We start from the raw sequence: 13983 nt of genomic DNA, 5'->3' as shown, positions 1-13983 counted from the left end.
CTGTGCCAGGGAACCGGGGCCGTGCTGCCTGCTCGGTGGCTTTATTTTCCCACTCGGTTGGGTTTTATTTCCCCAGATAATTTTTATTTCCCTAGGTAACTCCAGGCTTTTCCGTGAGGCATGCCCCACTGCCATCCGGTTGCTGTGCACAGCCCCGGGATGGAGGGGCTCCCAGCACAGGAGCAGGCACCCCGAGCCGGGCCGTACCGGGCCGAGGCCGCCCAGCAGGTGGGAAACCGGGACCGGGGAACCGGGACCGGGGCCGGGACTGCCTGGGGCGGGTACACGGTGCCAAACGGCGGCGAGGCGGGGGTTACACACAGCCCCACTCGGTCTCCCCTCCCGGTCGAGCACGCGGCGGGCCCTGCTTAGCTTCACGCCCCCTCGGCGTTGCTAGGCAGCGCCCGCGCCCTCTGACCCGCGCAGCGCCGCCCGCCGCTCCCATAGCTACCGCGGGCGGCGGCGGCCATCTTGGCGGCGGCGGCGGGGCGATGAGCGGCTCCAAGGCGAGGGCGGCGGCGGCGGCGGGGCCGGAGAAGAAGCCGCCGCCGGGCACCGGGGGAGCCCTCAGCCGCCTGCGGGGCCGCCGAGGCTCGGGGGACGCGGCGACGCGGCCGGGGGCGCCGTGGACTGAATCCGAGCTGCTGGCGCTGGAGACCGTCCGGCCCGAGCACGTCCTGGGGCTGTGCCGGGTGACGGAGAGTGAGTGAGGGCTGAGGGGGCTGCGGGGGCTGAGGGGCAGCGCTCTGGGCCCCCCTCATGCCGCTCCGTGCCCCTCAGGCTCGGTGCCGCTGCCGTCTGGGGACCGGGGGTACCGGGGCTGCGTTGCCCGCGGCTCTCTTACAACTTTCAGAAAGTTGCGTGGTTTTTTTTTTGTTGGTTTTGTTCTGGGATGCAGCTCTCTGCCTTTCTCTCCGGATTCCTTTCTTGCTCTGCTCCCTGGCACCTAGCGTGCTTTTGTTTCTTCTAGCCTCAGTTTTGTCCTGCTTGCCTGAAGCTTCTGAAAAGCAATTTGCAGTATGTATCTTAAGAGGCTAGTTAAAAAGAAAAAAAAAGAAAAACAAGGAACACAGATTCCTTTACTAGTTACTCAGAGATCATTTGAAATGCTACTATGTGTTTTCTCTTTCTTCTAGATTATTTATGCAAACCTGAGGACAACATTTACAACATCGACTTCACCAGGTTCAAGATCCGAGACCTCGAGACTGGAACAGTGCTGTTTGAAATTGCAAAGCCTTCTGCTTCAGGTATGTTATCCTAACATTGCAAAGAGGCTAGAGGGATTCGGGAACTGAGAAGCTGCAGTGCAGGGCTCATGCTAAGCAGAAAGGGCTTTCAGTATCCCTGGTGTCTAAATCCCTTTGCTTTACCTCAACACTGAGTTTTCCTCTGCTGTGGAGTTTCCTAGCTTTGCCATAAAAATGTGATTGTAGTGTGATGGGGGAAATATTATCAGCTGCGAATCTTCCCTTCTTGGCTGGGCAGGGCACAGAGTTTCTTACATGTGTTTTGGCAATTACTAGGGGGGATATCCTGTGAGATTGAGGGCGGTTTTAGCTCCGGAACCACCAAGGCTGAGCCAGCTGTCTTATCAGATCTTCTCTGTAGTTCTTAATGCTAGTGTGCGTCTCAAACCGTTTGTTAAATACCTTCACGTTCAATGCCTAAGTACTAGCAAGGCTGTCCTGATATTCCTGCTAGCCGGTATTACTTTACATGCATGCTGTTGGCAGAGTAACTCTGAGCTGGTGCATTTTCTAGAGCAAGACGATGACGATGAAGATGACAACAGTGAACTTGACGCTAGTGCAGGCCGCTTTGTTCGTTACCAGTTCACCCCGGCGTTTCTTCGTCTTCGGACTGTCGGTGCAACGTGAGTAAGAGTTCATAGAGGGGAGAATGAGATGTTTATACAGTGTCACTGGCGGTTTGTAACTAGAGTCAAAGGCTAGAGAGAACCCTTCTTGCACTTAGAATATCTAAGCATCTCTTCCTGGAACAATCTGTTGGATTCTTGTGTAGTCTTGGGACAAAGGCTCTTCTCAGTAGGAAGAGAGGAAGGTTCTCTTAGCTGTTTTTTTTCCTACTTTTGGCTTACAGAGTGGAATTTACAGTGGGAGAAAAGCCAGTGTCAAACTTTCGAATGATCGAGAGACATTACTTCCGAGATCGCTTGCTGAAGAACTTTGACTTTGATTTTGGCTTCTGCATCCCCAGTAGCAGGAACACATGTGAACACATCTATGAGTTCCCTCAGCTCTCAGAAGACCTTAGTAAGTACCTCCCTCTCCGTACTGAGCTGTTGTGTTTGTGTATGCATGTGTGCTCATTTTTTCCCTCTTGTTTTCCCTCTGCTTGTGCAAAGAGTTGTGACTGGGCTGAAGGGACAGGGATAGGTAGATACGCGTTCCTCATTTAGGCTGTGTTTAATCCTGAGTCACACATTTGTGCTGCAAATTCTCCACCTTTGGAATGAAAGCCCAAGACAACCTGTACTGTCAAGTCACAGACTGCAAGAACTGGTCAGTTACAGGGCTTCTGTGCCTAATGCCTAACAGAATAGTCCAGAAGGTAAGGAAGCCTTGAAGAAGGGTTCTCCCAGTAGTCACACGGCTGTTTTCAGCGCTTGCTTGTTACAGCTTGAGCCTTCAGCTTTGGAACAGATCTGGCTTTTCTCTGAGAGGTGTGTTTTTGAGCCGCCCAAATCTCTGCAAATACACATTGTGTGGGGTATGTTTGACCTCAGGGGGTGGATAGAGCAGGGGCGTGTGGCGTGGGCCCTTCTGTGGCTGCGGGAGGAGGCGCAGTGTTTGCACCTCCTCTGTGTACACATGGGGAGTGCAGCCCCTTGCTTTTATTTGCAGATTGCAGCCTCTCTGCCTACAGACGATGATTGCTGCTTGCCTTAGTGGAGGCTCTGACAGTTTCCATGCCTTGTGAGAGATTACTCCACCCCTGTTTGTTTGCTTTTGGCAGTGCTTGTCCTGTGAATAGGAAGGGCAGGCCGGAGCCTTTGAAGCGTGCCCAGCAGAGTGGTTTGCTTCTCTTCCTTGGGTAGGGCAGAGCATCAGCCTGGTAAATCCAGCAGAGCGGCAGGGCCCTTCTTATTCTGACTTCATGCTGCCCACTGGAGTGTGGCAGGCTGTTGAATGTAATTGAGCTTTCTCTTTCACAGTCCGCCTGATGGTTGAAAATCCATACGAGACCCGCTCAGACAGCTTTTACTTTGTGGACAACAAGTTGATAATGCACAACAAGGCCGATTACGCGTACAATGGAGGACAGTAACCGTGTGTGTCCGTGGATGCTGTGCTGCCGTTACCATTCCAGATGTCCAGGACCAGACTGGAGTTGTCGTCTCATGCAACAAGACTTCTCGTCAAACCTTTTTTCCTTGCGTGAGGGTGAACACACGAAGCAACGAAGACAGCTCCCAAAAGTAAAGGAACTCTCCCTGCAATGCTTCACTATCCACCGTTCTTAACATATCCAGCCTCTGTCATTCTCCATTTCTGGATACCTTCTGGTACCCTGGTTAGGTTATGGATCAGAGGCACTGTTAGAAAACTATTGCTGTTACAGTTTTTATAGCTTAGGTTGCACTTTTAGTGCTTCTGATGTTTCACCTATTGGGTGACTACCCTCTTTCAAGAGGTCAGATTATTCGGGTAAGCTATTTCTTAGCAGGACAATTTGCCCCCTTCGGGTACCACTGACACCTGAAGAGCAGATCTCTTCTTCACTTGGATAGATCATCTCTTCCGTGCATAGTGGTTTAGTTTGTAGCGTGGCTGAGGTTGCTTTTTAGGGTGCATCCCGATATTCTCCAGTGGGAAAGATAAAATAAGAGACTAATTCAGCTTCTGAGTGATGCAGGAATCTTCTTTCTATCTCCAGGGGTCTGAGCAGCCCCCTGGGAATGGCTCGATCTGTATTTTACCAGAGATGTCACTAGGGAGAAGAGATGAGGGGAAAAAGAGGCTTTATCCAGTTTGGTCATTGAGTCAGTCTGACAGCATTTCTGTCTGAGCTTTTGCAAGCAAATTGCTGAATTTTGGAGCTCAAGGGTCAACCTTAGAGCTGAATTTAATCTCGGTATATTTATCGTTCCTCTTGATTCCCCTTGTGTAGGATTTTTAGCTCTTGCTACAGAATGTATTGGTTTTGGACCAATGGCACACTGTCAGTCTAGTTGGGGTGCAGGGGAGGTGTCGGTTTAGTGGGGCTTAGAGGAGAAAGGGAGAATGGGGAAAATCACTTAGGAAGCAAAGCTTCCTAGGCTTCAGTCTCTGGATACTTTAAAACCTTTTAAACCTGAATATCGGAGGTGCTGGAAGGAGGGATGGTGCTGTTACCATTTGCTTTGTTTCAGCTGAGGTGCTAGCAGCTAAAAAACCCAGGTCAAATTATTCAGTGTTACAGAGGGGGATCTTTAATGACCAAAACGTGAGAACTGACATTCTCTTTGTAATTGTCGGAGTTCCCATCACTGCTTTGCCTACTCGGCTGCTTATTTATATTTGAGGAAGTCTCCTGCTGAGTTAGTGACTGCCAGACCAGAGGGTGTCTTCACAGCAGCGTTTGGGATCTGGCGATAGGAAGTAGCAGAGAGCTCTGCCTTCCCAGCAGCTGCGCTGGTGCCCAGCTCCTGACCATGCAGAACCCCAGCGAGCAGAACCCTTCTCTGCTTGTTTTCTGGTTCAAGTCTGGTGGTTCTGGGCTGGTCAGCCCTGCCTGCTGTGCGGGGGAGTTAAACTGTGTCTGGGCTAGAGACATGTGCTGGTGTTAGTCCCACTCATTCCCTGGGATAGCTGAAACCTAACCCCTTGGCAGATGCAGTCGGATACCTGCTGTATTAAGGCTGATTTGCATAGGTTGTGTGTGAGCAGGATTAATTGGGGCGGGCATCACAGCGTGTTCATGCATAGACAGCACTAGGAAGCCGCTGCCTTTCCCTCACAGATTAATGATGGGAGCCTTGGCGTAGAGGATCAGCGAGCAGCAGCGTAAGCAGTGAGAGTATGTGGGGGGGCAGTCACGAAAGAATCTCCAGCTCTTGGGAAGGATTTTTAATTACGATTAACCACAACAAATGACCTGTTCTGGGTGGAGCATTAATCATGAGCAACCACAACAAATGCCTTGGGAATGTGGAGGGGCGAGGTCTGCGTGGCTGAAAGATGAAGAACAGTTGTGCTGCCATCGCTCCCCACCAGCATCTCCAAAGGCACTGAGGGGATCTTGGTTAGTTATTTCAGGGTTAGTACAGGTGGAGCTTGAGGTGCCTCCTGCAGCAGCCCTTTGGGCGGCCTCATGTCACGCTGTTGAGATGGGAAACTTTTGTTCTGCTGGAAGAATGTTTGCAGAGCTGCCCAGAGGTGTGCTTTCCACCCCAAAGCATTCGAAGCTGCTCAGGTAGGGTCAGAGAAGGCCGCTAGCTGTTCCCAGGACGTTTTAGCATATTGAGCTGAATTTTTATGTAGTATAAATCCAGGTGCCTTTCAACGTTCCTTTTATCTCGTTTTCTGTATGAAGCGAACTGCTTTTCTTATGGGTGTGACGTTTCCTGCCTGCTTTCCGTGTCCCCGAGTACAGATACTTAGGGGAAGGCAGACCGGAGCGAGCAGCAGCAGTCACTGCACGGGTGAGTGCCGACGGGTGCGAGCTGCGGGAGGCTGCGGGCGGCTCTGCGGGGCCGGGAGCGTTGCTCGGGCCGCGGCTGCCATCTGGCCGCTGCCTTGCGAAGTGCCACGGGCCAGCCTGAGCACCCTGCTGGTACGTACAGCGTGGGCGCTTGGAGGAAAGCTGATTCCTGTCTTAAGCAGTCATTACCTCAGCCGTGATGAGAAAAAAGCACCGAGGCAGCGGCTTTCCCACTGGTGAATGTATCATCTACTCAGCAATAAGGGAAGGAAAGCTGGAGGAAAACCAGGAGGCTTGCAGGCAGCGCTGGCATCCCTCAGTTTCTAGCTGGATGCTTGCTTTGCCGGATCAGAAGGTCTTTGCCCAAAGAGCATGCTGCAGAAATAAGGCCCTACAAGAGGGCAACCCAGCACTGAAAAAGTTGATTGTAATCCAAAAGGTCAGGGACTTCTGCACTCATCCCTCAGGCGGGATGATGTCCTTGGTGAAGTGATCTAACAGATCTAACAGCAGCTTCCTTCGGTTCCGTGCGCTCTGATGCTGTAACGATGGAGCAAAGGTGCTCACGCCCGTGAGCTAGGAAGGGATTCTGCTGGCATCTGCCCCTTGTCAGGTGAACGGCCCCAGCTGGGCACTGACAGCGGGGGAAATGCTTTAGTGCCAGGCAGAGCTTGAGCACGAGGACAGGAACCTGCACAGGCAGCTTCACAGGTCCCTTGTGCTGAGCTGGAAGAGGGCTGGGATCGTGCTGTGCTCTAACAAAGGGACCAACCCCACGCATCCTGAATCTTTCCAGTGTTTGTCCTCTTAGGACCAGGACCTCTTTTACCTCTTTTTCACACTTCTGAGGCGAGTGCTTTGGACTCATGCCAGCGAACTTCCTGGACAGCTGTTTGGGGACTGACTGAGGAATACATGTCCATGTCGCAGCTCCTGAAGGAAGGCGTCCCTGGTCCCGGGCTGGGCGCTGCTGTCCCTGTCCCCTGCTTTCTCTGGGAACCGCCTTCCTCTGTGCGCTCTCCTTGGGATTTTCGAGGCTTCTCACTGCCGGGGAGCACCGGCAGCAGCCTGCCCTCTGTGCTCGAGGACGTTCACCTGCTTGCCTGAGGGTTGGGGACGAATAAAGTGGTTTCGAGCTAGAGGTGACTGCAGGAGGTGGCGGTGTCGCGGCGGTGCTGGCCGGGGGCGCTGAGCGCCCAGCTGGGGTCCCTGCCCGCGCCCTGCGCCGCTGCGGGTGCCCGGTGCTGCCCGCGGGGGGCGGGGCCATGCGGGGGGCGGGGCCGTGGCGCTGTGGGGGCGGGGTGTCTCTCAAAGCCGGCCCCGCCCTCGGCACGTGGCGCATGCGCGGTGCGCGCTGCCCTGAGGCACGGCGGCGGCCATGGCTGCGGCGCTGTCCCGGGCCCTGCCCCTGGCCCTGGCGCTGTCCCGCGGCGCGCCCCGGGGTGAGGGCGGGGGCGGGGAGGGGCCGTGGGGGGGCACCGGGGCCGCGGGGGGGGTGCAGGGCCCTTCGGGACCGGGGGGGGGTCGGGCCCGGGCCCTGCGGCGCCACCCGGGGCCGGTCCGTGTCGGGGTGACCCCGGGGCCGCCGTCGCCGCCGTCCTGACGCCTGCCCCGCCCGCAGCGCGGCTGCACACCGTGTACCAGAGCGCGGAGCTGCCGCAGACGCACCTGATGCTGCGCCAGACCTGCCGCGACTTCGCCGAGAAGGAGCTGATGCCGCTGGCGGCCCAGCTGGACAGGGAGCACCGCTTCCCCGCGCAGCAGGTGCGTGGTTATCGGCAGCGCCGCCGCCCGTGTCGGTGCCGGGTGCTCAGGGACCCTCCGGGCTCTTTAAGTTCCCTGAGTGACTGCCCCGGGGGCTGTAACAGCACTGACTTCTCAAGGCATTGAAACTCTTATTGCACGCACATAACCTGAACGTGGTCTGCAGCGAGGAGCCCCAGGAGAGCTGGGCACGGTTCTGGCTGTGTGAAGGTCGGGAGGCAGCTGATGGGCACCCCCAGGGCTGTGAGGAAGTGGAGGCGCTGCTCAGGCCTTGTGCAAATCACTGCAGCCAGTCTGTGCTGTGGGGAGCAGGCTGCTGCACCGGTGTCATTGTGGTGAAATACTAAGCCCAAGAAAAATAAACAGTTACACCATTAGCCAGAAGGCTCCAAGCAAGCAGTGTCAGAGGCATGCAAGTTTTGTTATATTCCTTTTATTCTATTCCTTATATTACATTCCTCCTTCCTATTCAGGAGTAAGGAAGATAGCCAGGAAAGGCACACCTGTTCTAAGGAAGAAACAGCTTCTGTCTTACTTCACTGCTCTTACCTGAGATTTTTACATTTGATTGTTATTTTCACATGAATGTGTAGGGGAAAACTCAAATTGTAAACAATATTTATTAATGTAAAGCAACATGTGTAGAACTAGCTGCTGTCCTTCATTCATCCTCTGGATTTGAAGAGAAGGGTGAGTGTTTGGGGTGTCTGTACAGGATGGAAAAATGTTAAAATTCACAGGTTGTATTAAAGCAAGCAGAGCCTGGTAATACACTTGCTTCTGCAACAGAAAAAGCTTGGGCTAAATTTGTTATATTGCATTTTAAATATAAAAATAGAGGGCAGCTTGTTTTTTTCCCTTGTATATTGCCGGGTATTAATAAGAGATGTAGAGCAAGGCAGTGCTCTGAATTAAGCTGGGGTCCAGCTGAGGAAGGTGGGGTATAATTTGAAGGTTGGAATAATTTGGAACGTGACCAGCCATTAAATTCTCAGGAAAGCAAGACCTGGCTCTAATGGGAATGAAAAATTGCCTCCTTGCGGTGTTCTGTGGGTCACTCATTCTGTAAAATTCTTTCCTTGTGCGGTCCTAGGCTGAAGCACAGCAGACTGGAAGGTAAAGTTCTGACATTTTTATCAGCTAGATTTCCCATGCAGGGCTTCCAACCCACAGGGGCAGTGTGAGGGGAGAACAGTGGGAGGCTGAGGAAGTTCTGGTGAGGGTGTAGCTGCCTGTCTTGCCTTGAGAGGGCTCCCTCCTTTGAGCAGGAGCTCATCCCAGCCAGCAGTGACCATGTACAGCTCTTGTCGAAGCCACTGGGGTCACCTACCAGTTTGCTCAGCCACATTCCCATTTCACCAGGAGTCAGGCACATCTTCACCCGTGTGCAGCCCTGCCATGAGCTGTCCTGTATCACCGTGTGTCTGCATGATGTGTGTGCTGGGACGCTGGGGGAGCAGAGCGCCCTACTGCTCCATTCCCCGTGCAGGTGAAGAAGATGGGGGACTTGGGGCTGCTGGCTATGGACGTGCCGGAGGAGTACAAAGGCGCAGGCCTGGACTACCTGGCCTATTCCATCGCGGTGGAGGAGATCAGCAGGGGCTGCGCGTCCACGGGCGTCATCGTCAGCGTCAACAATGTAAGTGCCTCGGGGCTGCGCTGGGGGGACAGGCCTGAACCGAGCCCAGCACCAGGGTGGTGGTAGGAGAGGGGCGTACGGGAGAAACGGAGAAATAGGAGCTGTTCCTGGGGTGGGTTCTGGTGTGCTGGGGAGCACTGAGGTATTCAGGGGTTTGTGGGTTGCTCGTGCCTTCAGCAGGCATTAACTCAGCTCTCCGTTCTCAAAGTCTCTGTATTTAGGGCCAATTCTCAAGTTTGGTTCTGAGGAACAGAAGCACCAGTGGATCGCTCCCTTCACCAGCGGGGAGAAAATCGGATGTTTTGCTCTTAGTGAGCCAGGTGATGTGACTGTTCCTGTTCAGTTGCAAAGGGCACAGGGTAACCTGTTTTCCTTAGTCAGGTTTAGAACAGACTTCAGGTCTGTCAAACTAACCGTTTGCAGACAGCTGGGTTATAGCGCTTCATTTAAATGAAGTCTCAGCGCCCAAGGTACGCGTGGCACCATGCAGCCCGTGCTGAAAAGTTTCATCCCTTCTGTGCCAGCAGAGCCCTGGAGATGGCAGCTCTGCCACTGACTTTTCCCCTTCCTGTGTGGAGCCACTGTGGGAGGGACGGTGGTGACAGTGGTGACACCATGCAGCTCCAGGTGGTGCCACGAGCTGACAGCAGGGCTGCAGGCAGGCGCTGGCTTTGCACCATCAACTGCCGCTGACCACCTGAATGGTTTTTGTGCTGCCTTGCGCAGGAAATGGCAGCGATGCGGGAGCAGCAACCACAGTGGCACGCCTGGATGGTGACGAGTGGGTCCTGAACGGCACCAAGGCCTGGATCACCAATGCCTGGGACGCCTCGGCCGCCGTGGTGTTTGCTACTACAGATAAAGCCCTGAAGCATAGGGTGTGTTCCGCGAGTCGGGAAAAGGAGTGGGAGTAAAGGAAGTGACGGGAGCACCGCTCTGAAGGAGCTCTGGGGGGACCATGCGGGGTATTTCAAGCTGTGCAGGCGTTGCAGAGCAGGGCTGATGTGTGCAGGCTTTATTGTTCTGCCTCAGCCCTCCCCTTCTTTCTGGTCGCACGGCTCCTGCGAAAAGCATCTGCAGGAAGCCTGCTGGCACCCAGGTGGGTGGGAGGTCGTCACCATTCCTAGGAGTCTGGCTCCTGTTGCAGGGCATTAGCGCGTTCCTCGTTCCCATGCCAACCCCGGGGCTGTCGCTGGGGAAGAAGGAAGACAAGCTGGGCATCCGCGCCTCTTCCACAGCCAACCTGATCTTCGAGGACTGTCGGATACCCAAGGCCAACCTGCTGGGGCAGCTGGGAATGGGCTTCAAAATCGCCATGGTAAGAGGCAGCTCAGCGCTGCAGCTGTGGCCGTGTGACGCAGTAGTTCCCCAGCTGGCCACTTCCAAATCCATTTTCAGACTTAGGATAACGTTGGTGAGAGCTGCCAGTGTGAGCTGTAGTATTAGTGCAGAGCCCCTTCTGGGCAGCACGTGAGACCACGGTCACAGAGCTTGGTGAATGACAGTGTTTTTTTCATAGACCCAGTGTGGCAGTTCTCTGATTGAGGGATGATGCTGAGGCATGGTGTGAGCAGGAACGGTTTTATTTTTTTTTTTTTTTTTTTCATCTCCCAATGTTCTAGCCTCCCATTTTGTACCTGTAGATTGAGGGAAAACCTTGCGTTTTCCCTAAACACTTTGGCCAAGGAGAGCTGTCCTGGGTCATCTCTAAAGGTGGATGAAATCAGATAGGGCGCATGTGCGTGTCTGTGTGCGTGTGTCAGTGTGTACCATTTGATCAGTTACAACCTGATTTAACACATACTTTGTCTTGCTCAGCAAACACTGGATGCAGGCCGGATCGGCATCGCCTCCCAGGCGCTGGGAATAGCGCAGGCAGCCCTGGACTGTGCTGTGGATTATGCTGAGAAGAGGACGGCGTTTGGGTCACCCATCACCAAGCTGCAGGCCATCCAGGTACGCGCTTGCCTGCCCCGTCAGGTGCACACGTTGCTGGGGTTGGCAGAAAGGCGCACGTGGGCACTGGGACTTGGCTCCAGGGGCACAGTGTGCACTCAGCACTGACTGGGGCATGCGAGGTAATTGTTTATGTTTTCAAAGAGTTAGACTCTTAGGGTGGAGCCGCTCCTTTTCCAGCGGTATTGGCCTCAGAGGTGGGACACTCGGGTGTATGTGCTCGTGCAGTCAGAGGCAGCCACCTCGGCCAAAGGCAGTGTTTGTCGTTGCAGTTTAAGCTAGCAGATATGGCTGTGGCCTTGGAGGGGGCGCGCTTGCTGACCTGGAGAGCTGCGATGCTGAAAGACAATGGGAAGCCCTTCACGAAGGTACTGACACCCTTCTGTCTGTCTAGCAGCGACAGCTCTGGGCACAGGCAGGAGGCAAGAAACCCCTGTGACGTACGGCAGTGCTGCGCTCAGCTCATGCCCAGCCCCTGCTGCTGGTGTTTAACCACCAGCAAGTGGGTTCAGTGTGCAAATGGGGCGTTCCTTCTTTGTGATCGCTGCATCCTCAGTGATGTTTTCCTTCCCCAAAGGAAGCGGCAATGGCCAAGCTGGCGGCATCAGAGGCTGCAACAAGCATTGCTCATCAGGTAACTACACAGCATGCTGGAAGCCGGGTTGTGGTACTTCCCCGTTTCACACAGCAAGCTGAGGAAAGTTCCTAGGGAAAGGGGGGGGAGTGGAATTTAATCTTTGCTAGAATATATCTTATAAAAAAAAAAAGAGTTGACCATGGAAGAACTAACAAATACCCCTGAAGTAGTTTGTTTGCTGCCTGGGATGTCGATATTGCTGTTACAACCAGCTCTAATCCTGTTTACTCGGCAATTGTAATTCCCCCGTGTGCCCCCTCCAGGTACGCACGCAGTACGATTAACTCTTTTTATGGCGGCTGTGGAGAACAAAGTCCTGGGACTGACCTGCTGCCTTTGTAACCTGCTACCTTCGTTTCAGGCCATCCAGATCTTGGGTGGGATGGGTTATGTGACAGAGATGCCTGCAGAACGTCACTACCGCGATGCTCGTATCACTGAGATCTACGAGGGGACCAGCGAGATCCAAAGACTGGTGATAGCAGGTCAACTGCTGAAGGCTTACCGTGGCTGAAGAATGTCAGAGCACGACGGTGCCCCAAAGTACCTCCTAGCGGTGCACAACAGCGATCCAGTCTTGTGAACGAGGACAATGATGGAAGTTTTCCTCACCAGTGATTAACTGCCCTTCTTTTTGAAATGTGCTGATTCTTCTTCGGACAAAGTATGGTGCATGGACCATACTTAGGTTTGTAAGCAATGGCCTGAATGCAGGAGGGAGGAGGCACCCTGTGGGTGTAGGTGAGCACAGGCCTTTTCCTAGCAGAGCATTTTTCTGTGGTAGCACAGCGAGTGACCCTGCTGTGCAGTAAAGTCAGCTGCCTTCTTGTGCACTTCCCTGTGGCTTCCTTTGTGAGGCTTTGTCACGAGCACTATGTGATATTCAGTGCCACGGTTTGAGGCACGGGGATGTGCCCCCTGTGCTGTCCTAAGCTGCAGGTTACGCTGCCTTGGCTGCTGGATTCAGGAATTTCAGGTGTGGGCTGCTCTGTGGTGGGCTCCCTGTGCAGCACAGGCCATACCAAGAAATGCAGCAGCAGCAGCAGCAGCACACTGCTCCCCACTGCCAGCAGCAGTGGAGCTAGAGGGGAGGCCACAGGTACTGCCTGCACACAAAGGGCTCTGACACAGGCTGTGATGCTGCATGTGGATGGAAAAACAAAGGTAAGGAAAATGAAAACCCATCTTGCACAACACAGCCCCCACCCTGCTTGCTCAGGCCATTATGGATGTAGCTGTAAAAGCAAAGGACAGAAAAGCTGCAATAGCTGAGACACTGAGAATAAATGTCCCCCAAACTGCTTTTATTACACGAACAACTGTCTAACAGGAAAGAAAGTGCACGAAGTGGCAGTAACAGCCTTTAGTCTATAATGTATTTTGGGCAACATCTAGGAAATGCGCAGGTGATACAGAAAACGTTACCAGGAAGTTTTTGCAGTAGCACATATCCTCAACCACTTATCCTTGGCCAAAAACAAACAAACAAAAAATCTTTTAGACAATGAAACAGTCAAACAAGAAGCTCTAAAAAGGAAAAGAGGGCCAGGATTAAGACTACAACCTGTGTGGCCCACACCCCTGTCCAAACAATGCGTACACTAGATGTAAATGGTTATGTTCCTGGGGTGTCATTTGTGTAATTTGTGTGGCAAATTAAAAAAAAAGGCCAAAAACCAGCACAATTCTATTACATAAAAGAGAACACAGAAGACAAATAAAACCTGATTTTTTTAAAGCACCTCTACTCCACACTTTATTTTTTAGTTCATAGGTGAGTTCATGTAGAGTAGTTTCTTCCAGTCCCACAAGCTCGAGGCGTAAACCACCCTGGCCTGCCCACACCAGTTACACCACTTGGAGCTGCAGGGGGTGTCTGCTCGTGCACAGGTCCCCGTAACACAAATACCTCTGCTGGGCACTAGAGGGCAATGGCACGTTGGGGCAAAGCGTCACATTTCTCCTTGCTGGTCTCACAGACCCAACAATTACCAGAAACAGCCAGGCAGTGATTTCAGCTGTGTTGTAAATTATGAAAGGCTTCTAGCCATGAGACACTCCTCTGGCTTGCTTTCTGCCTGTACCACTGGAAGGCTTGTTTGCATGGCTGTGGAGGGGCAAGAGATTATTTACACAAGATTTTTTCTCCTCTGCTGCAGCAGGTGCTGCAGGCCTGGCTGCTGCAAGAAAGGGAAGACGTTGGGACCGCACCATGACTGTTCAGTGCTGGACTTCTCTGGTCTCAGCCACTGAGGTCCAGCTGCAGCTGCAGTGAACCAGAACAGTCACTCTTAGGGCACACCTGCTGCTGTTTTCCCTCTCATCTCGCTGCTTCTCTTAG

General features: G+C 53.4%; 1 protein-coding gene across 2 annotated transcripts; it reads left to right on the top strand.

Annotated features, from left to right (window-relative positions):
• Window positions 1–471: 471 nt before the first annotated feature.
• Window positions 472–13390, top strand: ACADS (acyl-CoA dehydrogenase short chain). Of its 2 annotated transcripts, XM_084297120.1 has the most exons (13): window positions 472–702; window positions 1137–1250; window positions 1765–1876; window positions 2104–2294; window positions 7268–7410; window positions 8900–9049; window positions 9258–9369; window positions 9776–9927; window positions 10197–10367; window positions 10868–11005; window positions 11278–11373; window positions 11583–11639; window positions 12004–13390. In XM_084297120.1, exons 1-13 carry the CDS (start codon window positions 492–494, stop codon window positions 12154–12156), a joined length of 1800 nt encoding a protein of 599 aa, XP_084153246.1. In that variant the 5' UTR covers window positions 472–491; the 3' UTR covers window positions 12157–13390. The 2 variants fall into 2 exon arrangements, with proteins under 2 accessions (XP_084153246.1, XP_084153245.1); XM_084297119.1 differs by lacking the exons at window positions 472–702; window positions 1137–1250; window positions 1765–1876; window positions 2104–2294 and adding an exon at window positions 6967–7088 and having other exon boundaries at window positions 12004–13386.
• Window positions 13391–13983: the final 593 nt, after the last annotated feature.

Source organism: Netta rufina (genome assembly GCF_964035555.1).
Source record: "Netta rufina genome assembly, chromosome: 17".
Classification (NCBI taxonomy): domain Eukaryota; kingdom Metazoa; phylum Chordata; class Aves; order Anseriformes; family Anatidae; genus Netta; species Netta rufina.
This window is presented reverse-complemented; position numbering and strand designations above follow the sequence as displayed.